The following is a 27,882-nucleotide window of genomic DNA, read 5'->3' as shown; positions in this document are numbered from 1 at the left end:
ATCGGTACTCGGGCCGCAACTATTTACCATTTATATCGATGATCTGGAGGAGGGGACGGAGTGTAGGGTAACGAAGTTTGCAGACGACACAAAGATAAGTGGAAAAGTGAATCGTGTGGAGGACGGAGAAGATCTGCAGAGAGATTTGGACAGGCTGAGTGAGTGGGCGAGGATATGGCAAATGGAGTATAACGTTGAGAAATGCGAGGTTATACACTTTGGAGGAAATAATAACAAATGGGATTACTATCTCAATGGAAACAAATTAAAACATGCTACCGTGCAAAGGGACCTGGGGGTCCTTGTGCATGAGACGCAAAAGCCCAGTCTGCAGATACAACAGGTGATCAAGAAGGCAAATGGGATGTTGGCCTATATCGCGAGGGGGATAGAATATAAAAGCAGGGATGTCTTGATGCACCTGTACAGGGCATTGGTGAGGCCGCAGCTGGAATACTGTGTGCAGTATTGGTCCCCTTATATGAGGAAGGATATATTGGCATTGGAGGGAGTGCAGAGAAGGTTCACCAGGTTGATACCGGAGATGAGGGGTTTGGATTATGAGGAGAGGCTGAGGAGATTGGGTTTGTACTCGTTGGAGTTTAGAAGGATGAGGGGGGATCTTATGGAGACTTATAAGATAATGCGGGGGCTGGATAGGGTGGAGGCGGAGAGATTCTTTCCACTTAGTAAGGAAGTTAAAACTAGAGGACACAGCCTCAAAATAAAGGGGGGTCGGTTTAAGACAGAGTTGAGGAGGAACTTCTTCTCCCAGAGGGTGGTGAATCTCTGGAATTCTCTGCCCACTGAGGTGGTGGAGGCTACCTCGCTGAATATGTTTAAAGCGCGGATGGATGGAATCCTGATCGGTAAGGCAATTAAGGGTTATGGGGATCAGGCGGGTTAGTGGTACTGATCCACGTCAGATCAGCCATGATCTTATTGAATGGCGGGGCAGGCTCGAGGGGCTAGATGGCCTACCAAGAACAAAGAACAAAGAACAGTACAGCACAGGAAACAGGCCCTTCGGCCCTCCAAGCCTGTGCCGCTCCTTGGTCCAACTAGACCAATCGTTTGTATCCCTCCATTCCCAGGCTGCTCATGTGACTATCCAGGTAAGTCTTAAACGATGTCAGCGTGCCTGCCTCCACCACCCTACTTGGCAGCGCATTCCAGGCCCCCACCACCCTCTGTGTAAAAAACGTCCCTCTGATGTCTGAGTTATACTTCGCCCCTCTCAGCTTGAGCCCGTGACCCCTCGTGATCGTCACCTCCGACCTGGGAAAAAGCTTCCCACTGTTCACCCTATCTATACCCTTCATAATCTTGTATACCTCTATTAGATCTCCCCTCATTCTCCGTCTTTCCAGGGAGAACAACCCCAGTCTACCCAATCTCTCCTCATAGCTAAGACCCTCCATACCAGGCAACATCCTGGTAAACCTTCTCTGCACTCTCTCCAATGCCTCCACGTCCTTCTGGTAGTGCGGCGAACAGAACTGGACGCAGTACTCCAAATGTGGCCTAACCAGCGTTCTATACAGCTGCATCATCAGACTCCAGCTTTTATACTCTATACCCCGTCCTATAAAGGCAAGCATACCATATGCCTTCTTCACCACCTTCTCCACCTGTGTTGCCACCTTCAAGGATTTGTGGACTTGCACACCTAGGTCCCTCTGTGTTTCTATACTCCTGATGACTCTGCCATTTATTGTATAACTCCTCCCTACATTATTTCTTCCAAAATGCATCACTTCGCATTTATCCGGATTAAATTCCATCTGCCACCTCTCCGCCCAATTTTCCAGCCTATCTATATCCTGCTGTATTGCCCGACAATGCTCTTCGCTATCCGCAATTCCAGCCATCTTCGTGTCATCCGCAAACTTGCTGATTACACCAGTTACACCTTCTTCCAAATCATTTATATATATCACAAATAGCAGAGGTCCCAGTACAGAGCCCTGCGGAACACCACTGGTCACAGACCTCCAGCCGGAAAAAGACCCTTCGACCACTACCCTCTGTCTCCTATGGCCAAGCCACTTCTCCACCCATCGAGCCACTTCTCCTTGTATCCCATGAGCCTTAACCTTCTTAACCAACCTGCCATGTGGGACTTTGTCAAATGCCTTACTGAAATCCATATAGACGACATCCACGGCCCTTCCTTCATCAACCGTTTTTGTCACTTCCTCAAAAAACTCCACCAAATTTGTAAGGCACGACCTCCCTCTTACAAAACCATGCTGTCTGTCACTAATGAGATTGTTCCGTTCTAAATGCACATACAAATGCCTACTCCTGCTCCTATTTCTTACGTTCTTATGTTCTTATAAAACGATGAAGGGGATAGATAGAGTGAACGTTCAAAGACTATTTCCTCGGGTGGATGGAGCTATTACAAGGGGGCATAACTATAGGGTTCGTGGTGGGAGATACAGGAAGGATATCAGAGGTAGGTTCTTTACGCAGAGAGTGGTTGGAGTGTGGAATGGACTGCCTGCAGTGATAGTGGAGTCAGACACTTTAGGAACATTTAAGCGGTTATTGGATAGGCACATGGAGCACACCAGGATGATAGGGAGTGGGATAGCTTGATCTTGGTTTCAGATAAAGCTCGGCACAACATCGTGGGCCGAAGGGCCTGTTCTGTGCTGTACTGTTCTATGTTCTATGAATATTGCTAAGGGTTGTGTTGAAATTCTATTCCAAAAGACCTTATTGATGGTGATAGTGAAAGCTGCATCTAATTTGGCATCGACTTCCTCGGGTGAGTAGTAACAGAAGAGGTTGTTTCCCTGCAGCACGCAGTACATCCTGGTCCAGTTGTGGCGATCACCCACCATCTGCTATAACAGCAAAAAACATAATTAAACAGCAGAGCAGTCAGTTTAACCAGGTGTCCAGAAACAATAACCTGGGACAAAGAGTTACAGTTTCTCAGACAAATGTGGATTACTGAAGGAAAACCAGCATGAATCTGGATAATTAATTTGAATATATTTTGAAAATAGACTTCTGTATGTTAATATTTTGGAGGTAAAGTTTAGTTCTGGGAAGATCTTTTCTGTAAAGGTAAAGTAACTAAAATGTTGGGCTTTGGAGATTGCCAGAACACTTGTACAAACAGGAATAATCTTCTGTGGTATCTGAATGAATGATCAGATTATTAAGGTAAGTAACTCTGTACGGAGAGGGATATGAATATTACCGTACTCCATGACTCCAGACTTCTAACTGGCATGGACAATCCGGAGCTCAGGCTCCAGGATTTGAACACTCCGCCTCGGCTGGATAAACATGATCCTTGGACAGCTTCCTCTTCAAAGCCACATCCCTCCCCAATTAGCACATTTAAATAACAATTGAATTATTGACAACATTATCAAAGAAATGCATGTCAAACACAGTCTGTTATAAGGTGAACCAGTCCTGGGACTTCCAGATCCTTTGGCAGTGGCATTGTGAGTCAATCCACAGAACATGGACTGCAGTATTTCAAGAAGGCAGCTCACCACCACCAACTGGAGGAGAACCAGTGGATGTGGTTTATTTAGACTTTCAGAAGGCTTTCGACAAAGTCTCACATAACAGTGCCGGATGTGGGAGGTCGTGGAGTCTCTGAGCCTCCCAGAAGTGCATACCTGCACTGGGTGCGTCGAGCTGCGGCTCCTAAGGGACCGAGTTAGGGAACTGGAGCTGCAGCTCGAGGATGTCCGTCTGGTCAGGGAAAACGAGGAGGTGATAGATCGGAGTTATAGGCAGGTGGTCACACCGGGGCCACAAGAGGCAGGCAAGTGGGTCACAGTCAGGAAAGGGAAAAGTCAGGTGGTAGAGAGTACCCCAGTGGTTGTGCTCCTTAAAAATAACTACTCTTGTTTGAGTACTGTTGGGGTGGACAGCCCACCTGGTGGAAGCAGCAGTGGTCGTACCTCCGGCGCGGAGTCCGGCCTTGTAGCACAGAAGGGTAAGGAAAGGAGTAGGAAGGCAGTGGTGATTGGGGACTCTACAGTGAGGGGGTCAGACAGGCGTTTCTGTGGAGGAAGTCGAGAAACGCGGATGGTGGTTTGCCTCCCTGGTGCCGGGATCAGGGATGTTTCTGACCGTATCGGGAAGACAATCCCCTGGGGCGGTTCCCCTCCATAATAGGTTTTCGGTGCTGGAGGCTACAGTTGAGGAGGAATCAACTGAGCATAGAGAGCAGATCTCTGGGGGTGAGCCGAGTGAGAAAGCTCAGGTGGTTAGGGGCTGTAAAAGACTGGGCCTTGTGATTGGGGACTCCACAATTAAGGGGACAGATAGGAGGGTCGGAACTAAAGGTAGGGACTCAGGGTTGGTGTGTTGCCTACCAGGGGCTGGGGTCCGGGATGTGTCTGACAGGGTATTCAGGACTCTTAGGGGGGAGGGAGATAAACCACAAGTTATTGTACATGTGGGGACACACGACATAGGGAGGAGAGGGGAAGGGGATATTAGGCAGGGATTTATGGAGTTGGGGTGGAAACTAAAGGCCAAGACTGACAGAGTGGTTATCTCTGGACTCTTGCCTGTACCACGGGATAGTTTAGAGAGGAATAGGGAGAGGGAAGGTTTGAATTCATGGCTGAGGGGATGGTGCAGGAGGGAGGGGTTCAGGTACTTAAGCAATTGGGGCTCGTACTGGGGAAGGTGTGACCTCTATGAGAAGGATGGTCTACACCTTAATCAGAAGGGGACCAATATCCTGGGGGGTAAATTTGCTAAGGCCATGCAGGGAGGTTTAAACTGATTCGGGGGGGGGGAGGGATCCTGAGTAGTGGGGCTGAAAGTGAGGGATGCATGGATGGGGACTGCAATGCACGGCATTGCAGAGGTGGGGTGGAGCAGGGTTTGAAATGTGTATACTTCAATGCCAGGAGTATTCGCAATAAAGTGGGTGAACTTGCAGCGTGGATCAGTACCTGGGACTTCGATGTTGTGGCTATTTCAGAGACATGGATAGAGCAGGGGCAGGAATGGATGCTGCAGGTCCCGGGGTTCAAATGTTTTAGTCGAAGTAGGGAAGGAGGTAGAAGAGGGGGAGGGGTAGCATTATTGGTCAGAGATTGTATCACAGTGTCAGAGAGGAGGTTTGATGAGGACTTATCTGTTGAGGTAGTATGGGCGGAGATTAGAAATAGGAGAGGAGAGGTCACCCTGTTGGGAGTCTTTTATAGACCTCCTAAAAGTTCTAGAGAGGTTGAGGAAAGGATTGCGGAGTCAATCCTGCTTAGGAGTGAAAGTAATAGGGCAATTGTTATGGGGGATTTTAACTTGACTAATATTGACTGGAATTGTTATAGCTCTAGCTCGTTAGAGGGGTCAGTTTTTGTTCAAAGCGTGCAGGAAGGTTTTTTGACTCAGTATGTAGACAGGCCAACTAGAGGTGAGGCTATATTGGATCTGGTGCTGGGAAATGAGCCAGACCAGGTGCTAGACTTGGAAGTTGGTGTGCATTTTGGTGATAGTGACCACAATTCGGTTACGTTCACCTTAGTGATGGAAAGGGATAGGCATGAACCTCGGGCCAGTGGTTTTAGCTGGGGGAAGGGTAATTATGAGGCTATTAGGAGAGAATTAGGAAACATAGGTTGGACTAGGAGATTACAGGGACTGGGAACGTCCGACATGTGGAGTTTTTTCAAGGAGCAGCTACTGCGAGTCTGTGATAGGTATGTCCCTGTCAGGCAAGGAGGAATTGGTAGGGCTAGGGAACCGTGGTGCACCAAAAAAGTTTCTTTGTTGGTTAAAAAGAAAAAGGAGGCTTATGTTCGGATGAGACGTGAGCACTCGGGTAGTGCACTAGAAAGCTTTAGATTGGCTAAGAGGGAGTTGAAGAGCGAGCTTAGAAGGGCTAAAAGGGGACATGAGAAGACTTTGGCGGATAGGGTTAAAGAGAATCCTAAGGCGTTCTATAGGTATGTCAAGAACAGAAGGTTGGTTAGGGCAAGTTTAGGGCCAGTTATAGATGGCAGAGGGAAGTTATGTGTGGAACCGGAGGAGATTGGTGAAGCATTGAACCAATATTTCTCTTCGGTGTTCACGCAAGGGGACATGAATATAGCTGAGGAGGACACTGGGTTGCAAGGGAGTAGAATAGACAGTATTACAGTTGATAAGGAGGATGTGCAGGATATTCTGGAGGGTCTGAAAATAGATAAATCCCCTGGTCCGGATGGGATTTATCCAAGGATTCTCTGGGAGGCAAGAGAAGTGATTGCAGAGCCTCTGGCTCTGATCTTCAGGTCGTCGTTGGCCTCTGGTATAGTACCAGAAGATTGGAGGTTAGCGAATGTTGTCCCATTGTTTAAGAAGGGGAACAGAGACTTCCCCGGGAATTATAGACCGGTGAGTCTCACTTCTGTTGTCGGCAAGATGTTGGAAAAAATTATAAGGGATAGGATTTATAGTTATTTGGAGAGTAATGAATTGATAGGTGATAGTCAGCATGGTTTTGTGGCAGGTAGGTCGTGCCTTACTAACCTTATTGAGTTTTTTGAGAAAGTGACCATGGAGGTGGATGGGGGCAAGGCAGTGGACGTGGTATATATGGATTTTAGTAAGGCGTTTGATAAGGTTCACCATGGTAGGCTTCTGCAGAAAATGCAGATGTATGGGATTGGGGGTGATCTAGGAAATTGGATCAGGAATTGGCTAGCGGATAGGAAACAGAGGGTGGTGGTTGATAGTAAATATTCATCATGGAGTGCGGTTACAAGTGGTGTACCTCAAGGATCTGTTTTGGGGCCACTGCTGTTTGTAATATTTATTAATGATCTGGATGAGGGTATAGTTGGGTGGATTAGCAAATTTGCTGATGACACCAAAGTCGGTGGTGTGGTAGACAGTGAGGAAGGGTGTCGTAGTTTGCAGGAAGACTTAGACAGGTTGCAAAGTTGGGCCGAGAGGTGGCGGATGGAGTTTAATGCGGAGAAGTGTGAGGTAATTCACTTTGGTAGGAATAACAGATGTGTTGAGTATAGGGCTAACGGGAGGACTTTGAATAGTGTGGAGGAGCAGAGGGATCTAGGTGTATGTGTGCATAGATCCCTGAAAGTTGGGAATCAAGTAGATAAGGTTGTTAAGAAGGCATATGGTGTCTTGGCGTTTATTGGTAGGGGGATTGAATTTAGGAGTCGTAGCGTTATGTTGCAACTGTACACAACTCTGGTGCGGCCGCACTTGGAGTACTGTGTGCAGTTCTGGTCCCCACATTACAGGAAGGATGTGGAGGCTTTGGAGAGGGTGCAGAGGAGGTTTACCAGGATGTTGCCTGGTATGGAGGGGAGATCCTATGAGGAGAGGCTGAGGGATTTGGGATTGTTTTCGCTGGAAAGGCGGCGGCTAAGAGGGGATCTTATTGAAACATATAAGATGATTAGAGGTTTAGATAGGGTGGATAGTGATAGCCTTTTTCCTCTGATGGAGAAATCCAGCACGAGGGGGCATGGCTTTAAATTGAGGGGGGGTAGTTATAGAACCGATGTCAGGGGTAGGTTCTTTACCCAGAGGGTGGTGAGGGATTGGAATGCCCTGCCAGCATCAGTAGTAAATGCGCCTAGTTTGGGGGCGTTTAAGAGATCCGTAGATAGGTTCATGGACGAAAAGAAATTGGTTTAGGTTGGAGGGTCACAGTTTTTTTTTTAACTGGTCGGTGCAACATAGAACATAGAACATAGAACATAGAAAGCCACAGCACAAACAGGCCCTTCGGCCCACAGGTTGCGCCGATCACATCCCCACCTCTAGGCCTATCTATAGCCCTCAATCCCATTAAATCCCATGTACTCATCCAGAAGTCTCTTAAAAGACCCCAACGAGTTTGCCTCCACCACCACCGACGTCAGCCGATTCCACTCACCCACCACCCTCTGAGTGAAAAACTTACCCCTGACATCTCCTCTGTAGCTACCCCCCAGCACCTTAAACCTGTGTCCTCTCGTAGCAACCATTTCAGCCCTTGGAAATAGCCTCTGAGAGTCTACCCTATCCAGACCTCTCAACATCTTGTAAACCTCTATCAGGTCACCTCTCATCCTTCGTCTCTCCAGGGAGAAGAGACCAAGCTCCCTCAACCTATCCTCATAAGGCATGCCCCCCAATCCAGGCAACATCCTTGTAAATCTCCTCTGCACCCTTTCAATGGCTTCAACATCTTTCCTGTAATGAGGTGACCAGAACTGCGCGCAGTACTCCAAGTGGGGTCTAACCAGGGTCCTATAAAGCTGCAGCATTATCTCCCGACTCCTAAACTCAATCCCTCGATTAATGAAGGCCAGTACGCCGTACGCCTTCTTGACCGCATCCTCCACCTGCGAGGCCGATTTAAGAGTCCTATGGACCCGGACCCCAAGGTCCTTCTGATCCTCTACACTGCTAAGAATGGTACCCTTCATATTATATTGCTGCTTCATCCCATTGGATCTGCCAAAATGGATCACCACACACTTATCCGGGTTGAAGTCCATCTGCCACTTCTCCGCCCAGTCTTGCATTCTATCTATGTCTCGCTGCAACTTCTGACATCCCTCCAAACTATCCACAACACCACCTACCTTGGTGTCATCAGCAAACTTACCAACCCATCCCTCCACTTCCTCATCCAGGTCATTTATGAAAATGACAAACAGCAAGGGTCCCAGAACAGATCCCTGGGGCACTCCACTGGTCACTGACCGCCATGCAGAGAAAGACCCCTCCACAGCCACTCTCTGCCTTCTGCATCGTGGGCCGAAGGGCCTGTTCTGCGCTGTAATGTTCTATGTTCTATGTTCTATGTATCCAAGAAATCCTGAAGTGGGAGGGAGAGGAGCCAGAGGTCGTGGTGCATACTGGTACCACTGACCTAGGCAGGAAAGGGGAAGGGGTTATGAAAAGAGAATATAGGAAGTTAGGTAGGGAGTTAAGAAGGAGGAACGCAAAGGTAGTAATCTCGGGATTGCTGCCTGTGCCACGAGACAGTGAGGGAAGGAACGGAATAAGGTGGAGGATAAATGCGTGGCTGAGGGATTGGAGCAGGGGTCAGGGATTCAGGTTCCTGGATCATTGGGACCTCTTTAGGGGCAGGTGCGACCTGCACAAAAAGGACGGGTTTCAGTTAAATCCCAGGGGGACCAATATCCTGGCAGGAAGGTTTGCTAAGGCTACTGGGGAGTGTTTAAACTAGAATGGTTGGAGGGTGGGAATCAAAATTAGGTGACTGGGAGAGAGGAGGTTAGCTTAAAAATAAAAGGGGCTGGTAGACAGTGTGAGAGGGAGGATAGGCAGGTGACGGAGAAGGGGAGCGCTCAGACCGAAGGGTTGAGATGTGTGTATTTTAACGCAAGGGGTGTAGTGAACAAAATGGATGAGCTTAGAGCGTGGATCACTACTTGGAAGTGTGATGTGGTGGCCATTACAGAGACTTGGTTATCTCAGGGACAGGACTGGATACTTCAAGTGCCGGGTTTCAGATGTTTCAGGAGGAACAGGGAAGGAGGCAAAAGAGGTGGGGGAGTGGCACTGCTGATCAGGGGTCGTGCCACAGCGGTAGAAAAGATGGACGCCACAGAGGGATTGTCTACGGAATCTCTGTGGGTGGAGGTTAGTAACAGGAAGGGGTCAATAACTTTACTGGGTGTTTTCTATAGGCCGCCCAATAATAGCAGGGATGTGGAGGAGCAGATTGGGAAGCAGATCCTGGAGAGATGTGATAATAACAGAGAGGGCGTGATGGGAGATTTTAATTTCCCAAATATCGAATGGAATATCCCTAGGGTAAGGGGTTTAGATGGGGAGGAGTTTGTTAGGTGTGTTCAGGAGGGCTTCCTGGCACAGGATGTGGATAAGCCTACAAGAGGAGAGGCTGTACTTGATTTGGTATTAGGGAATGGACCTGGGCAGGTGTCAGATCTCTCAGTGGGAGAGCATTTTGGGGATAGTGATCACAACTCTATCTCCTTTACATTAGCATTGGAGAGAGATAGGATCAGTCAAGCGAGGAAAGTGTTTATTTGGAGTAAGGGCAATTATGAGGCTATTGTGCAGGAAATTAGAGGCATAAATTGGAAGGAAGTTTTCTCAGGGAAATGTACAGAAGAAATGTGGCAAATTTTCCTTGAAAATTTGTCTGGAGCTCTGCACAGCAACATTCCAATGAGACAGGGGAGTTATGGTAGGTCACAGGAACCATGGTGCACGAAAGCTGTAACAAATTTAGTCAAGAAGAAAAGAAAAGCCTACAAAAGATTCAGGGAGCTCGGTAGTGTTAGAAATCTAGAACAGAATACGACTAGTAGGAAGGAACTTAAGAAGGAAATTAGAAGAGCAAGAAGGGGTCATGAGAAGGCCTTGGAAGACAGGATAAAGGAAAACCCCAAGGCATTCTACAAGTATGTTAAGAGCAAGAGGATAAGATGTGAAGGAGTTGGACCCATCAAATGTGACGGTGGGGAAGTCTGTATAGAACCGGTAGAAATAGCAGAGGTACTCAATGAACACTTTGCTTCAGTATTCACAGTGGAAAGGGATCTTGGTAGTTGCAGTGCAGACTTGCAGTGGACTGAGAAGATCGAGCATGTGGACATTAGGAAAGAGGATGTGTTGCAGCTTTTGAAAAGCATCAAGTTAGATAAATCGCCGGGACCGGATGGGATGTACCCCAGGTTACTGTGGGAGGTGAGGGAAGAGATTGCTGAGGCTCTGGCGATGATCTTTGCTTCATCAATGGAGACGGAAGAGGTTCTGGAGGATTGGAGGATGGCGGATGTGGTTCCGTGATACAAGAAAGGGAGAAGAGATAGCCCGGGAAATTATAGACCGGTGAGTCTAACCTCAGTGGTTGGTAAGTTGATGGAGAAGATCCTGAGAGGCAGGATTTAAGAACATCTGGAGAGGAATAGAGACATAGAAACATAGAAAAATTAAAGCACAAACAGGCCCTTCAGCCCCACAAGTTGTGCCGAACATATCCCTACCTTTTAGGCCTACCTATAACCCTCCATCCTATTAAGTCCCATGTACTCATCCAGGAGTCTCTTAAAAGACCCTATTGAGTTTGCCTCCACCACCACTGACGGCAGCCGATTCCACTCGCCCACCACCCTCTGTGTTAAAAACGTCCCCCTAACATTTCCCCTGTACCTACCCCCCAGCACCTTAAACCTGTGTCCTCTCGTAGCAGACATTTCCGCCCTGGGAAAAAGCCTCTGAGAGTCCACTCGATCTATGCCTCTCAACATCTTATATACCTCTATTAGGTCTGCTCTCATCCTACGTCTCTCCAAGGAGAAATGACCGAGCTCCCTCAGCCTATCCTCATAAGGCATGCCACTCATAGAACATAGAACATAGAACATTACAGCGCAGTACAGGCCCTTCGGCCCTCGATGTTGTGCCGACGAGTGGTACCAATCTAAAGCCCCTCTAATCTACACTATTCCAATATCATCCATATGTTTATCCAATAACCACTTGAACGCTCAAAACGTTGACGAGTCCACCACTGCTGCAGGCAGGGCATTCCACGCCCTTACTACTCTCTGAGTAAAGAACCTACCTCTAACATCTGTCCTATATCTCTCACCCCTCAATTTAAAGCTATGTCCCCTCGTGCTAGCCAACACCATCCGAGGAAAAAGGCTCTCACTATCCACCCTATCTAATCCTCTGATCATCTTGTATGCCTCTGTTAAGTCACCTCTTGACCTTCTTCTCTCTAACGAAAACAACCTCAAGCCCCTCAGCCCTTCCTCATACGATTTTCCCACCATACCAGGCAACATCCTGGTAAATCTCCTCTGCACCCTTTCCAACACTTCCACATCTTTCCTATAATACGGCGACCAGAACTGTACGCAATACTCCAAATGCGGCCGCACCAGAGTTTTGTACAGTTGCAGCATGACCTCCTGGCTCCGAAACTCAATCCCTCTACCAATAAAAGATAACACACCGTACGCCTTCTTAACAACCCTATCAACCTGGGTGTCAACTTTCAGGGATCTATGCACATGGACACCCAGATCCCTCTGTTCATCCACACTACAAGTATCTTACCATTAGCCCAGTACTCTGTATTCCTGTTCCTCCTTCCAAAGTGAATCACCTCACACTTTTCCGCATTAAACTCCATTTGTCACCTCTCAGCCCAGCTCTGCAGCTTATCTCTGTCCCTCTGTAACCTGCCACTTCCCTCCGCACTGTCTACAACTCCACCAACTTTAGTGTCATCCGCAAATTTACTAATCCAGATTTCCACGCCCTCATCCAATTCATTAATAAAAATGACAAACAGCAGTGGCCCCAATACAGATCCTTGCGGTACACCACTAGTAACTGAACCCCAGGATGAATATTTCCCATCAACCACCACCCTTTGTTTTCTTACAGCTAGCCAATTCCTGATCCAAACCACTAAATCACCCTCAATCCCATGTGTCCGTGTTTTCTGCAAAAGCTTACCATGGGGAACCTCATCAAACGCTTTGCTGAAATCCATATATACCACATCAACCGATTTACCCTCATCCACCTCTTTGGTCACCTTCCCAAAGAACTCAATAAGGTTTGTGAGGCACGACCTACTCAATCCAGGCAACTCAATCCAGGCAACTCATTCCAGGCAACATCCTCGTAAATCTCCTCTGCACCCTTTCAATCTTTTCCACATCCTTCTTGTAATGAGGCAACCAGAACTGAGCACAGTACTCCGAGTGGGGTCAGACAAGGGTCTTATATAGCTGCATCATTATCTCCCGACTCCTAAATTCAATCCCTCGATTGATAAAGGCTAGCACACCATACGCCTTCCTAACCACCTCCTCCACCTGCGGGGCCGATTTTAGAGTCCTTTGAAACTAAACTAGCTCAAAATATAAAAAAAGTTTTTACAAGTATATAAAAAGGAATAGAGTGGCTAGAGTGAATGTTGGACCCTTGGAAGATGAGGGGGGGATTTAATAGTGGAAAACGAGGAAATGGCTAAGACTTTAAATAAGTTCTTTGTGTCGGTCTTCACGGTGGAAGACACAAATAGTTTGCCGAATATTAGAGATCGAGAGTTGGTGGGAGGGGAGGTCCTTAATACAATTACTGTTACTAAGGAGGTGGTGCTTGGTAGACTAATAGGACTGAAGGTAGACAAGTCCCCGGGCCCGGGTGGAATGCATCCCAGGGTACTGAAAGAAATGGCTGAGGTAATAGCAGATGCGTTAGTAGTAATTTATCAAAACCCGCTGGACTCTGGGGTAGTGCCGGCTGACTGGAAAACAGCTACTGTTACGCCGCTGTTTAAAAAAGGAAGTAGACAAAAGGCGGGTAACTACAGGCCGGTTAGCTTAACGTCCGTAGTTGGGAAGATGCTAGAGTCCATTATTAAAGAGGAAATAACAGAGCACCTGAATAAGAATGGTTCGATCAAGCAGACGCAGCATGGATTCATGAAGGGAAAGTCGTGTTTGACGAATCTACTGGACTTTTATGAAGATGTCACTAGTGAGGTTGACAGAGGGGAACCGGTGGATGTGGTGTTTTTAGATTTCCAGAAGGCGTTCGATAAGGTGCCTCACAAAAGGTTGCTGCAGAAGATTGGGGTACACGGAGTTAGGGGTAAGGTGTTGGCGTGGATTGGGGATTGGCTATCTAACAGGAAGCAGAGTTGGGATAAATGGGTGCTTTTCTGGTTGGCAGTTGGTGACCAGTGGCGTGCCACAGGGATCGGTGCTGGGGCCTCAATTGTTTACCATTTACATAGATGATCTGGAGGAGGGGACTGAATCTAGGGTATTCAAGTTTGCTGATGACATGAAGGTGAGTGGGAAAGCGAATTGCGTGGAGGACGCGGAAAGTCTGCAGAGAGATTTGGATAGGCTGAGCGAGTGGGCGAGGATCTGGCAGATGGAATATAACGTTAGCAAATGTGAGGTTATCCACTTTGGAAGAAATAATAGTAAATTGGAATATTATTTAAATGGAGAAAAATTACATCGTGCGACTGTGCAGAGGGACCTGGGGGTCCTTGTGCACGAATCGCAAAAACTCAGTCTGCAGGTGCAGCAGGTGATCAAGAAGGCGAATGGAATGTTGGCCTTTATCGCGAGGGGGATAGAATATAAAAGCAGGGAGGTCTTGCTGCAACTGTACAAGGCACTGGTGAGGCCGCAACTGGAATACTGTGTGCAGTTTTGGTCCCCTTATTTGCGAAAGGATATATTGGCCTTGGAGGGAGTGCAGAGAAGGTTCACCAGGTTGACACCGGAGATGAGGGGTGTAGCTTATGAGGAGAGATTAAACAGATTGGGTCTGTACTCGTTGGAGTTTAGAAGGATGAGGGGTGATCTTATAGAGACATTTAAGATAATGAAGGGGCTGGATAGGGTAGAGGTGGAGAGATTCTTTCCACTTAGAAGGGAAACCAGAACTAGAGGGCACAGCCTCAAAATAAGGGGGGGCCGGTTCAGAACAGAGTTGAACATAGAACATAGAACATAGAACAGTACAGCACAGAACAGGCCCTTCGGCCCACGATGTTGTGCCGAGCTTTATCTGAAACCAAGATCAAGCTATCCCACTCCCTATCATCCTGGTGTGCTCCATGTGCCTATCCAATAACCGCTTAAATGTTTCTAAAGTGTCTGACTCCACTATCACTGCAGGCAGTCCATTCCACACCCCAACCACTCTCTGCGTAAAGAACCTACCTCTGATATCCGTCCTGTATCTCCCACCACGAACCCTATAGTTATGCCCCCTTGTAATAGCTCCATCCACCCGAGGAAATAGTCTTTGAACGTTCACTCTATCTATCCCCTTCATCATTTTATACACCTCTATTAAGTCTCCCCTCAGCCTCCTCCGCTCCAGAGAGAACAGCCCTAGCTCCCTCAACCTTTCCTCATATGACCTACCCTCCAAACCAGGCAGCATCCTGGTAAATCTCCTCTGCACTCTTTCCAGCGCTTCCACATCCTTCTTATAGTGAGGTGACCAGAACTGCACACAATATTCCAAATGTGGTCTCACCAAGGTCCTGTACAGTTGCAGCATACCCCCACGGCTCTTAAACTCCAACCCCCTGTTAATAAAAGCTAACACACTATAGGCCTCCTTCACAGCTCTATCCACTTGACTGGCAACCTTTAGAGATCTGTGGATATGGACCCCAAGATCTCTCTGTTCCTCCACAGTCTTCAGAACCCTACCTTTGACCCTGTAATCCACATTTAAATTAGTCCTACCAAAATGAATCACCTCACATTTATCAGGGTTAAACTCCATTTGCCATTTTTCAGCCCAGCTTTGCATCCTATCTATGTCTCTTTGCAGCCTACAACAGCCCTCCACCTCATCCACTACTCCACCAATCTTGGTGTCATCAGCAAATTTACTGATCCACCCTTCAGCCCCCTCCTCTAAGTCATTAATAAAAATCACAAAGAGCAGAGGACCAAGCACTGATCCCTGCGGCACACCGCTAGCAACCTGCCTCCAATCCGAAAATTTTCCATCGACCACCACCCTCTGTCTTCGGTCAGACAGCCAGTTACCTATCCAATCGGCCAACTTTCCCTCTATCCCACACCTCCTCACTTTCATCATAAGCCGACCATGGGGGACCTTATCAAACGCCTTACTAAAATCCATGTATATGACATCAACTGCCCTACCTTCATCAACACACTTAGTTACCTCCTCAAAAAATTCTATCAAATTTGTGAGGCACGACTTGCCCTTCACGAATCCGTGCTGACTATCTCGGATTAATCCGCATCTTTCTAAATGGTCGTAAATCCCATCCCTAAGGACCCTTTCCATCAATTTACCAACCACCGAAGTAAGACTAACCGGTCTATAATTACCAGGGTCATTTCTATTCCCTTTCTTAAACAGAGGAACAACATTCGCCATTCTCCAGTCCTCTGGCACCATCCCCGTGGACAGCGAGGACCCAAAGATCAAAGCCAAAGGCTCTGCAATCTCATCCCTTGCCTCCCACAGAATCCTAGGATACATTTCATCAGGCCCAGGGGACTTATCGACCTTCAGTTTATTCAAAACTGCCAAGACATCCTCCCTCCGAACATCTATTTCCTCCAGCCTATTAGCCTGTAACACCTTCTCTTCCTCAAAAACATGGCCCCTCTCCTTGGTGAACACTGAAGAAAAGTATTCATTCATCACCTCGCCTATCTCTACTGACTCCATACACAAGTTCCCACTACTGTCCTTGACCGGCCCTAACCTCACCCTGGTCATTCTTTTATTCCTCACATAAGAGTAAAAAGCCTTGGGGTTTTCCTTGATCCGACCCGCCAAGGACTTCTCATGTCCCCTCCAAGCTCTCCTAAGCCCCTTTTTCAGCTCATTCCTTGCTAACTTGTAACCCTCAATCGAGCCATCTGAACCTTGTTTCCTCATCCCTACATAAGCTTCCCTCTTCCTTTTCACAAGACATTTAACAGAAGCTTTGGTCCAGAAAAGGTATGGAAAGGAAAGGGATCCTTGTTATATTAAACCCTGATGCTACGCGCAGAGGGTGGATAGAAAAAAGACATGGAGCCAGTCAGCCCACACCCAGGTCTGTGTTAATTCAGCGGGGGGGAGGGGGGGGGAGGATCCCAGCTGGATGGTGACAAATCGAGGGGGTCTCGCCCAGATCAACAACCTGTGGTGAACTTCACCTGGGGCTGGTCGTAACAAAACACAGAGGGAGAGACAGAGATTGAGGGGGAGAGGGACAGACTGACAGCAAGAGAGAGGGTGGGTGAGGCAGACAGCAGGAGAAACAGAGAAAAATAGAGAGAGGGAGAATGAAACAGAGAGGGGAAGAGACAGACAGAGAGAGAGAAAGTGAGATGGCAAGTGAGACAGAGAGTGGGAAAGAGATAAACAGAGAAAATGGGCCAAAGAGACATAGCCAGAAAGAGAGTGAGGAGAAGGAGAGGGCATAGAGGGAGTAGAGAGAGAAGACATACATAGACATCTGGAAACAGAAAGAGTGACAAACACAGACAGAGAGAGGTAGAGACAGAGAAGCAGAAGATGAAAGACCCCATTGAAACAGCTCCCCAGTACTTGTAACACAACGACTGCAGGGGATGTCAGACAAGAAGGCAGCACCGCACTGTTCAGAGGGGGCCCTCACCAGGATGGTGGGTGGAGTGGAGCAGAGGTTGGACACACTCTACCCCCACTCCAGCTAACGACCTTCCAGCACGGTCACCATCACCGCCTGGGATGCAGGAGGAACATTGAGGGGGAACTTCTTCTCTCAGAGGGTAGTGAATATCTGGAATTCTCTGCCCATTGAAGTGGTGGAGGCTTCCTCGTTGAATATGTTTAAATCAAAGGTAGATAGTTTTCTGATCGATAAGGGAATTAGGGGATATGGGGAGCAGGCGGGTCAGTGGAACTGATTCGCTTCAGATCAGCCATGATCTTGTTGAATGGCGGGGCAGGCTCGAAGGGCCAGATGGCCTACTCCTGCTCCTTTTTCTTATGTTCTTATGTTCTTATGTTTGGACCCGGACCCCAAGGTCCTTCTGATCCTCTACAGTACTAAGAGTCTTTCCCTTTATATTGTACTCCTTCATCCCATTTGACCTGCCAAAATGGACCACTACGCATTTATCTGGGTTGAAGTCCATCTGCCACTTGTCCGCCCAGTCTTGCATCCTATCTATGTCCCTCTGTAACTTCTGACATCCCTCCAGACTATCCACAACCCCACCAACCTTCGTGTCGTCGGCAAACTTACCAACCAACTCTTTGTTCGACTGGAGCAGGACTGAGAGGGAGAGATTCTTAGCAGGAGTGCTGAGGATAAGCAAAGTACTGATTTATTTATTTATTTATTTGTTGTATTCCTTGTTTGTTTTGCGGGCTTTTTTCAGGTTTTAAATTAAGGGAAGTGACGTCAGCTGAAGGGGATTCTGGGAGGTTGAGTTCTTAGTATAAAAGTCAGTTACCTGGGGGGTTCGACCTCATTGTTCGACTGGAACATAATAAGCAGGCCGCACTATACAGCGGGCAGTGTCGGGAGCGGGCAGTGGACTGAGTGGGAAGCAGAGTGAGAGCTGTAAGGGCTTTGGCTCGCAGGGCTTAGGCGGAAACGGGCGACACAGGACAGGTTTAAATTCATTCTGTTACCCTTCAATTTTGAATCCTTGTTCTTTCCCAGTGCACTCTGAGGAAGGGGAAAAAGGGTTCAGTGTTCCATTGGAGCAATTCTTTTTCTTTGTAGCAGTAAGTTATATGGAGGGGATGGAAGTGAAGGCAGTGCAATGTTCCTCCTGCAGAATGTTTGAGGTGAGGGACACCGTCAGTGTCCCTGCTGATTACACCTGTGGGAGGTGCACCCATCTGCAGCTCCTCCAAGACCGCGTTAGGGAGCTGGAGCTGGAGTTGGATGAGCTTAGGGTCATCAGGGAGGCAGAGAGGGCCATAGACACAAGCTTCAGGGATATAGTTGCTCCAGGGAATGAAAATAGATGGGTGACAGTGAGAGGGGCTGGGAGGAAGCAGTCGGTGCGGGGATCCCCTGTGGTTGTTCCCCTTAGCAACAAGTATTCCACTTTGGATACAGGTGAGGGGGGCGACCTACCAGTGGTGAGCCGCAGTGACCAGATCGCCAGCGCGGAGTCCGTCCCTGTGGCTCAGAAGGGAAAGGGGGAGAGCGGTAGAGCTATAGTTATTGGGGACTCGTTTGTTAGAGGGATAGATAGGAGGTTCTGTGGCAACAAGAGAGACTCACGGATGGTATGTTGCCTCCCGGATGCCAGGGTCCGTGACATCTCCGACCGTGTCTTCAGGATTCTAAAGGGGGAGGGGGAACAGTCACAAGTCGTGGTGCACGTCCGCACCAAAGACATAGGTAAGAGAGGGGACGGGGATTTAAAACAGGAATTCAGGGAGCTTGGGTGGAAGCTGAGAGCCAGGACAAAACATGTGGTCATCTCTGGTACGTTGCCGGTACCATGTGATAGCGAGTTGAGGAACAGGGAGAGAGTGCAGTTAAACATGTGGTTGCAGGGATGGTGTAGGAGGGAGGGTTTCAGATACGTGGATAATTGGAACACATTCTGGGGAAGGTGGGACCTGTACCAACAGGACGGGGTGCACCTGAACCAGAAGGGCACCAATATCCTGGGAGGGAAATTTGCTACGGCTCTTCGGGGGGATATAAACTAATTTGTCAGGGGGATGGGAAAAGGAGTTGTAGTCCAGAGGGCAGTGAGTGTAGTGAGGTACTGGGAAGGGTATCATGGTCAAAGGTGGGTACCAGCAGACAAGAAGGTGGGTTGAAGTGTGTCTACTTCAATGCAAGGAGCATCCGAAATAAGGTAGGTGAACTTGGGGCGTGGATTGGTACTTGGGACTACGATGTTGTGGCCATTACGGAGACATGGGTAGAACAAGGACAGGAATGGTTGTTGGAAGTTCCGGGGTATAGATGTTTCAGTAAGTGTAGGGTAGCTGGTAAAAGAGGTGGAGGAATGGCACTGTTAATCAAGGAGAGTGTAACGGCTGCAGAAAGGCATTTCGAAGGGGATCTGCCTACAGAGGTAATATGGGCTGAGGTTAGGAATAGGAAAGGAGCAGTCACGTTGTTAGGAGTTTACTATAGGCCCCCAAATAGTAATAGAGATGTGGAGGAAGAAATTGCTAAGCAGTTTATGGATAGGTGTGGAGGTCACAGGGTAGTTGTCAAGGGGGACTTTAACTTTCCAAATATTGATTGGAACCTTTATAGGTCGAATAGTTCGGATGGGGCAGTTTTTGTGCAGTGTGTGCAGGAGGGGTTCCTGACACAATATGTGGATAAGCCGACAAGAGGTGGGGCCACATTGGATTTGGTAATGGGAAATGAGCTGGGCCAAGTGTTGGATTTGGTTGTGGGAGAGCATTTTGGAGATAGTGACCACAATTCGGTGTCTTTTGTTATTGCAATGTTCCACAGGAGCAGGCTGAGGGTAAGGGAGCTGTTTGTGCATTTTATTTATTTATTTATTTTTCAGTTAAATTTGTGAAAAAAATCGGAGGTTTTTTTTCAAAACAGGAAGTAGGCCCAGCAGCAGCCTGGGAAGGTTTTGGAGGGTTTAAAAGTAGGCCGCACCTTTGAGCGGGCAGCGCGTTAGCGGGCAGCAGAGTGAGCAGGGGGCAGAGTGAGAGCTGAAGGGCTTTGGCTCAAAACGGGCTGAGGCGAGAGTAGGTTTTTTTCTTTCCCAGAAAGTTTATTCTTGTTTTTTCCCCAGAGTAAAAAAATGCCAGGCAGGATGTTGGAATGCTCCTCTTGCAGGATGTGGGAGATCAGGGAGACCTCCGGTATCCCTGACGACAGCACCTGCAAAAGATGCATTCAGCTGCAGCTGCTAGCAAAGCGTGTTAGGGAACTGGAGAAGGAGCTTGATGACCTCCATCAAATTCGGGAGAATGAGAAGTTTAAAGACAGTAGCTTTAAGAACAAAGAACAAAGAACAAAGAACAAAGAACAGTACAGCACAGGAAACAGGCCCTTCGGCCCTCCAAGCCTGTGCCGCTCCTTGGTCCAACTAGACCAATCGTTTGTATCCTTCCATTCCCAGGCTGCTCATGTGACTATCCAGGTAAGTCTTAAACGATGTCAGCGTGCCTGCCTCCACCACCCTACTTGGCAGCGCATTCCAGGCCCCCACCACCCTCTGTGTAAAAAACGTCCCTCTGATGTCTGAGTTATACTTCGCCCCTCTCAGCTTGAGCCCGTGACCCCTCGTGATCGTCACCTCCGACCTGGGAAAAAGCTTCCCACTGTTCACCCTATCTATACCCTTCATAATCTTGTATACCTCTATTAGATCTCCCCTCATTCTCCGTCTTTCCAAGGAGAACAACCCCAGTCTACCCAATCTCTCCTCATAGCTAAGACCCTCCATACCAGGCAACATCCTGGTAAACCTTCTCTGCACTCTCTCTAACGCCTCCACGTCCTTCTGGTCGTGCGGCGACCAGAACTGGACGCAGTACTCCAAATGCGGCCTAACCAGCGTTCTATACAGCTGCATCATCAGACTCCAGCTTTTATACTCTATACCCCGTCCTATAAAGGCAAGCATACCATATGCCTTCTTCACCACCTTCTCCACCTGTGTTGCCACCTTCAAGGATTTGTGGACTTGCACACCTAGGTCCCTCTGTGTTTCTATACTCCTGATGACTCTGCCATTTATTGCATAACTCCTCCCTACATTATTTCTTCCAAAATGCATCACTTCGCATTTATCCGGATTAAATTCCATCTGCCACCTCTCCGCCCAATTTTCCAGCCTATCTATATCCTGCTGTATTGCCCGACAATGCTCTTCGCTATCCGCAATTCCAGCCATCTTTGTGTCATCCGCAAACTTGCTGATTACACCAGTTACACCTTCTTCCAAATCATTTATATATATCACAAATAGCAGAGGTCCCAGTACAGAGCCCTGCGGAACACCACTGGTCACAGACCTCCAGCCGGAAAAAGACCCTTCGACCACTACCCTCTGTCTCCTATGGCCAAGCCAGTTCTCCACCCATCGAGCCACTTCTCCTTGTATCCCATGAGCCTTAACCTTCTTAACCAACCTGCCATGTGGGACTTTGTCAAATGCCTTACTGAAATCCATATAGACGACATCCACGGCCCTTCCTTCATCAACCGTTTTTGTCACTTCCTCAAAAAACTCCACCAAATTTGTAAGGCACGACCTCCCTCTTACAAAACCATGCTGTCTGTCACTAATGAGATTGTTCCGTTCTAAATGCACATACATCCTGTCTCTAAGAATCCTCTCCAACAACTTCCCTACCACGGACGTCAAGCTCACCGGCCTATAATTTCCTGGGTTATCCCTGCTACCCTTCTTAAACAACGGGACCACATTCGCTATCCTCCAATCCTCAGGGACCTCACCCGTGTCCAAAGAAGCGACAAAGATTTCCGTCAGAGGCCCAGCAATTTCCTCTCTCGTCTCCCTGAGCAGTCGAGGATAGATGCCATCAGGCCCTGGGGCTTTGTCAGTTTTAATGTTCCCTAAAAAACCTAACACTTCCTCTCTCGTAATGGAGATTTTCTCTAACGGGTCAACACCTCCCTCCGAGACACTCCCGGTTAACACGCCCCTCTCCTTCGTGAATACCGATGCAAAGTATTCATTTAGGATCTCCCCTATTCCCTTGGGTTCTAAGCATAATTCCCCTCCTTTGTCCCTGAGAGGTCCGATTTTCTCCCTGACAACTCTTTTGTTCCTAACGTATGAATAGAATGCCTTAGGATTCTCCTTAATCCTGCCTGCCAAGAACATCTCGTGCCCTCTTTTTGCCCTTCTAACTCCCCGTTTGAGATCTTTCCTACTCTCTCTGTATTCCTCCAGAGCTCCATCTGTTTTCAGTTGCCTGGACTTAACGTACGCCTCCCTTTTCATTTTAATCAGATCCTCAATTTCCCTGGTTATCCACGGCTCTCGAATCCTACCTTTCCTATCTTTCCTTTTTACAGGCACATGCCTATCCTGCAGCCTTATCAATAGTTCCTTAAAAGACTCCCACATGCCAGACGCGGACTTACCCTCGAACATCCTCTCCCAATCAACATCCACCAATTCCTGCCTAATCCGGCTATAGTCAGCCTTCCCCCAATTTAGTACCCTGCCCGTAGGACAGCACTCATCCTTGTCCATTACTATCCTAAAGTTAACAGAGTTGTGGTCACTATTTGCCACATGTTCCCCTACCGAAACATTGACGACCTGACTGGGCTCATTTCCCAGAACTAGGTCCAGTATAGCCCCCTCTCTAGTCGGGCTATCTACATACTGTTCCAAAGAACCTTCCAGTACGCATTTTACAAATTCCTCCCCGTCCGGTCCCCCAGCTCTAAGCACTTTCCAGTCTGTGCCAGGGAAATTAAAGTCCCCCACTACAACAACCCTATTTTTTCTGCACCTATTCAGAATCTCCTGACATATCCTTTCCTCCACTTCCCGTGGGCTGTTGGGTGGTCTGTAGTACACCCCCAGCATAGTGACTGCACCCTTCCTGTTTCTGAGTTCCACCCACAGCGACTCAGTACATGACCCCTCTAAGTTGTCTACCCTCTGCACCGCGGTAATATGCTCCTTAACTAATATCGCTACTCCCCCACCTTTTTTAGCCCCTCCTCTGTCTCGCCTAAAACACTGATACCCCGGAATATTCAGCTGCCAGTCCTGTCCTTCTTTTAACCAAGTTTCCGTCACCGCAACCACATCCAAATTCCGCACAAGCATTAAGGCCCTAAGTTCGTCTGTTTTACCCGTTACACTCCTCGCATTGAAGCAGATGCACTCCAGACCTCCAGGCCCAGTCAGGTCCTCCTCCTCCAGAGTGCTCCTCTTCTTAGCTAGCCTTGCCCTGGCCCCCAGCTCGACCCCAGCCTCAGTATTTACTGACCTCCTGTTTTGTTCCCCACCCCCCTGCCACACTAGTTTAAATCCTGCCGAAACACTCTAGCAAAACTCCCAGCCAGGATATTTGCTCCCTTCCAGTTAAGGTGTAACCCATCCTTTCTGTACAGTTGCCATCCTGACTTGAAGATTTCCCAGTTATCTATGAATTTAAAACCCTCCCTCTTGCACCAGTCCTTTAGCCACGCGTTCAACTGTAGAATCTCCCTGTTCCGAGCCTCACTTGCACTAGGCACCGGGAGCAGTCCAGAGATTGCTACACTGGAGGTCTTACTTTTTAGCCTAGCACCCAACTCCCTGAATTTCTCTCGTATGACCCCCCTGCTCTTCCTACCTACATCATTTCCCCCAATGTGTACAATCACATCCGTTTGACTACCTTCCTTTTTAAATATGCTTCCTACCCTCTCGGTGACATCCAGTACCCCGGCACCAGGGAGGCAGACTACCATCCTGGATTCTCGTTCAGTCCCACAGAAGCGCCTGTCCGTGCCTCTAACTATTGCGTCCCCCACAACTGTCGCTCTCCTAAACCCCTTCTTTCCCTTCCGGACCCCTGAGCCTGTCTCCGTGGAGGCGATCTGGTCCTCGTGGCTTACCCCTGGAGGATCATCCCCCTCCACAGAATCCAAAACAATATACCTATTGTGGAGGGGGACAACCACAGGGGATCCCTCCACAGACTGCTCACTCCCTTCCCTTCTCCCATCTGTTGCCCATCCCTTTCTTTTATGGGAGACTGCCACTGGGGTGCTTTCTGGCACATCACCCTTCTGACTATTACCCCTCCTAACTGTGACCCACGTGTCTTCCTTCCGAGACCCTGGTGTCACTACCTGACTATAACTTTTATCTATGACTCTCTCATTTTCCCTAACTAAACTGAGTTCATCGAGCCTCAGCTCCAGCTCCCTTACACGATCCTTCAGGAGATGCAGTTCCACACATCTGGCACAGATATGGACTTCCGGGAGGCAAGTTGTCTCCAGGAACTCCCACATCCCACACCGAATGCAGTATACTGGCCTCCCACTCATACCAGCCATGTCCTTTTTAGTTTTGGGGATAAAACAAAAAGGGGGTGTAACCAAAGAAAAACAAACAAACAACCTTCCTCGCCAAAGCCCTGTGAGCCAAAGCCCTTTTAGCTCTCACTCTGTCCCCTGCTCACTACGCTGCCCGCTAACGACGCTGCCCGCTCAAAGGTGCGGCCTACTTTTAAACCCTCCAAAATCTTCCCAGGCTGCTGCTGGGCCTATTTCCTGTTTAGAAAAAAAAACCTCCGATTTTTTTCACTAATTTAACTGAAAAATAATTAAATAGATTAGTGCACAAACAAGCTCCCTTACCCTCAGCCTGCTCCTGTGGAACTTTAGGGAGATAGTTACACCTAAGCAGCAGAGCACAGGTAATTGGGTTACTGTAAGGAGAGGAAATGGCAGTGTGAAAGGACAGGCAGAGCAGGGTTCCCCTGTGGCCATACCCCTCCACAACAGGTATACTGAATTGGATACTGTTGTGGGAGATGCTTTACCTGGGACAAACTGAGACAGCCGGAACTCTGATACTGAGTCTGGTTCGACAGCGGAAAAGGGTGGGATGAACATAAGAACATAAGAACATAAGAAATAGGAGCAGGAGTAGGCCATCTAGCCCCTCGAGCCTGCCCCGCCATTCAATAAGATCATGGCTGATCTGACGTGGATCAGTACCACTTACCCGCCTGATCCCCATAACCCTTAATTCCCTTACCGATCAGGATTCCATCCATCCGCGCTTTAAACATATTCAGCGAGGTAGCCTCCACCACCTCAGTGGGCAGAGAATTCCAGAGATTCACCACCCTCTGGGAGAAGAAGTTCCTCCTCAACTCTGTCTTAAACCGACCCCCCTTTATTTTGAGGCTGTGTCCTCTAGTTTTAACTTCCTTACTAAGTGGAAAGAATCTCTCCGCCTCCACCCTATCCAGCCCCCGCATTATCTTATAAGTCTCCATAAGATCCCCCCTCATCCTTCTAAACTCCAACGAGTACAAACCCAATCTCCTCAGCCTCTCCTCATAATCCAAACCCCTCATCTCCGGTATCAACCTGGTGAACCTTCTCTGCACTCCCTCCAATGCCAATATATCCTTCCTCATATAAGGGGACCAATACTGCACACAGTATTCCAGCTGCGGCCTCACCAATGCCCTGTACAGGTGCATCAAGACATCCCTGCTTTTATATTCTATCCCCCTCGCGATATAGGCCAACATCCCATTTGCCTTCTTGATCACCTGTTGTACCTGCAGACTGGGCTTTTGCGTCTCATGCACAAGGACCCCCAGGTCCCTTTGCACGGTAGCATGTTTTAATTTGTTTCCATTGAGATAGTAATCCCATTTGTTCTTATTTCCTCCAAAGTGTATAACCTCGCATTTATCAACGTTATACTCCATTTGCCATATCCTCGCCCACTCACTCAGCCTGTCCAAATCTCTCTGCAGATCTTCTCCATCCTCCACACGATTCACTTTTCCACTTATCTTTGTGTCGTCTGCAAACTTCGTTTCCCTACACTCCGTCCCCTCCTCCAGATCATCTATATAAATGGTAAATAGTTGCGGCCCGAGTACCGATCCCTGCGGCACGCCACTAGTTACCTTCCTCCAACCGGAAAAACACCCATTTATTCCGACTCTTTGCTTCCTGACGGATAGCCAGTCCCCAATCCACTTTAACACACTACCCCTAACTCCGTGTGCCCTAATCTTCTTCAGCAGCCTTTTATGGGGCACCTTATCAAACGCCTTTTGGAAATCCAAAAACACCGCATCCACAGGTTCTCCTCCATCAACCGCCCCAGTCACATCTTCATAAAAATCCAACATGTTCGTCAAGCACGACTTTCCCCTCATGAATCCATGCTGCGTCTGATTGATCGAACCATTTCTATCCAGATGCCCTGCTATCTCCTCTTTAATAATGGATTCCAGCATTTTCCCTACTACAGACGTTAAGCTGACCGGCCTATAGTTACCCGCCTTTTGTCTCCTTCCTTTTTTAAACAGCGGCGTAACATTAGCCGTTTTCCAATCAACCGGCACTACCCCAGAATGCAACGAGTTTTGAGAAATAATCACTAACGCATCCACTATTACCTCTGACATTTCTTTCAATACCCTGGGATGCATTCCATCCGGACCCGGGGACTTGTCCACCTTCAGTCCCATTAGTCTACCCAGCACTGCCTCTCTGGTAACATTAATTGTATTAAGTATTTCTCCTGCTGCCAACCCTCTATCGTTGATATTTGGCAAACTATTTGTGTCCTCCACCGTGAAGACCGACACAAAAAACTTATTTAAAGACTCAGCCATATCCTCATTTCCCACTATTAACTCCCCCCTCTCGTCCTCCAAGGGTCCAACATTCACTCTCGCCACTCTATTCCTTTTTATATATTTATAAAAACTTTTACTATCATTTTTTATATTAATTGCTAGCCTAGCTTCATAGTCTGTCCTTCCTTTCTTTATCGCTTTCTTAGTCTCTCTTTGTTGTTTCTTAAATTTTTCCCAATCACTTGTTTCTCCACTATTTTTGGCCACTCTGTACGCACCTGTTTTTATTTTAATACTCTCCTTTATTTCCTTCGTTATCCACGGCTGGTTCTCCCTTTTCTTACAATCCTTGTTTTTTGCTGGAATATATTTTTGCTGAGAACTGAAAAGGATCTCCTTAAAAATCCTCCACTGTTCCTCAGCTATCCTACCTGCCAGCCTGCTCTCCCAGTCTACCTTAGCCAATTCATCCCTCATCCTATCATATTTCCCTCTGTTCAAACAGAGGACACTGGTTTGGGACCAAACTTTCTCCTCTTCCATCTGAATCAGAAATTCGACCATATTGTGGTCACTAGACCCAAGAGGGTCCTTCACAATAAGATCCTTAATTCTACCTACCTCGTTACACAATACCAGATCCAAAATAGCTCGTTCCCTCGTCGGTTCCGTAACATGCTGTTCAAGGAAACGATCCCGACAGCATTCTAAGAACTCTTCCTCCATTCCACCCTTACCGACTTGAGTCTGCCAGTCAATGTGCATGTTGAAGTCCCCCATGATTATTGCCGTTCCGTTTTTACACGCATCCCTTATCTGCTTGTTTATAGCCCTCCCTACCTCAACATTATTATTTGGGGGCCTATATACCACTTTAAGAAGAAGAGGAGAGCAGTAGTGATAGGGGACTCAATGGTCAGAGGTACAGACCGGAGGTTCTGTGGTCGGGACAGAGACTCCCGCATGGTTTGTTGCCTCCCAGGTGCCAAGGTCAGCGATGTCTCTGATCGCGTGCACAGTGTTCTAAAGTGGGAGGGTGATCAGCCAGATGTCGTGGTACACATCGGTACAAATGACGTGGGAAGGAAGAGTGAGGAG

The 27,882-nt window shown here is 48.0% G+C and overlaps 1 protein-coding gene across 1 annotated transcript in view; it reads right to left on the bottom strand.

Moving 5' to 3' along the window:
* Positions 1-27,882, bottom strand: part of rtkna (rhotekin a) — a 412,303-nt gene that overhangs the window by 158,739 nt on the left and 225,682 nt on the right. Inside the window, exon 9 of the mRNA XM_078204370.1 lies at positions 2,724-2,855. Coding sequence (XP_078060496.1) covers positions 2,724-2,855 — 132 coding nt within the window. The remainder of the gene's footprint in view (positions 1-2,723; positions 2,856-27,882) is intronic.

Source organism: Mustelus asterias, unplaced genomic scaffold (assembly GCF_964213995.1).
Source record: "Mustelus asterias unplaced genomic scaffold, sMusAst1.hap1.1 HAP1_SCAFFOLD_315, whole genome shotgun sequence".
NCBI classification, from domain to species: Eukaryota; Metazoa; Chordata; class Chondrichthyes; order Carcharhiniformes; family Triakidae; genus Mustelus; species Mustelus asterias.
Note: the sequence above shows the minus strand (reverse complement) of the source record. Positions and strands in the feature narration are given on the sequence as shown.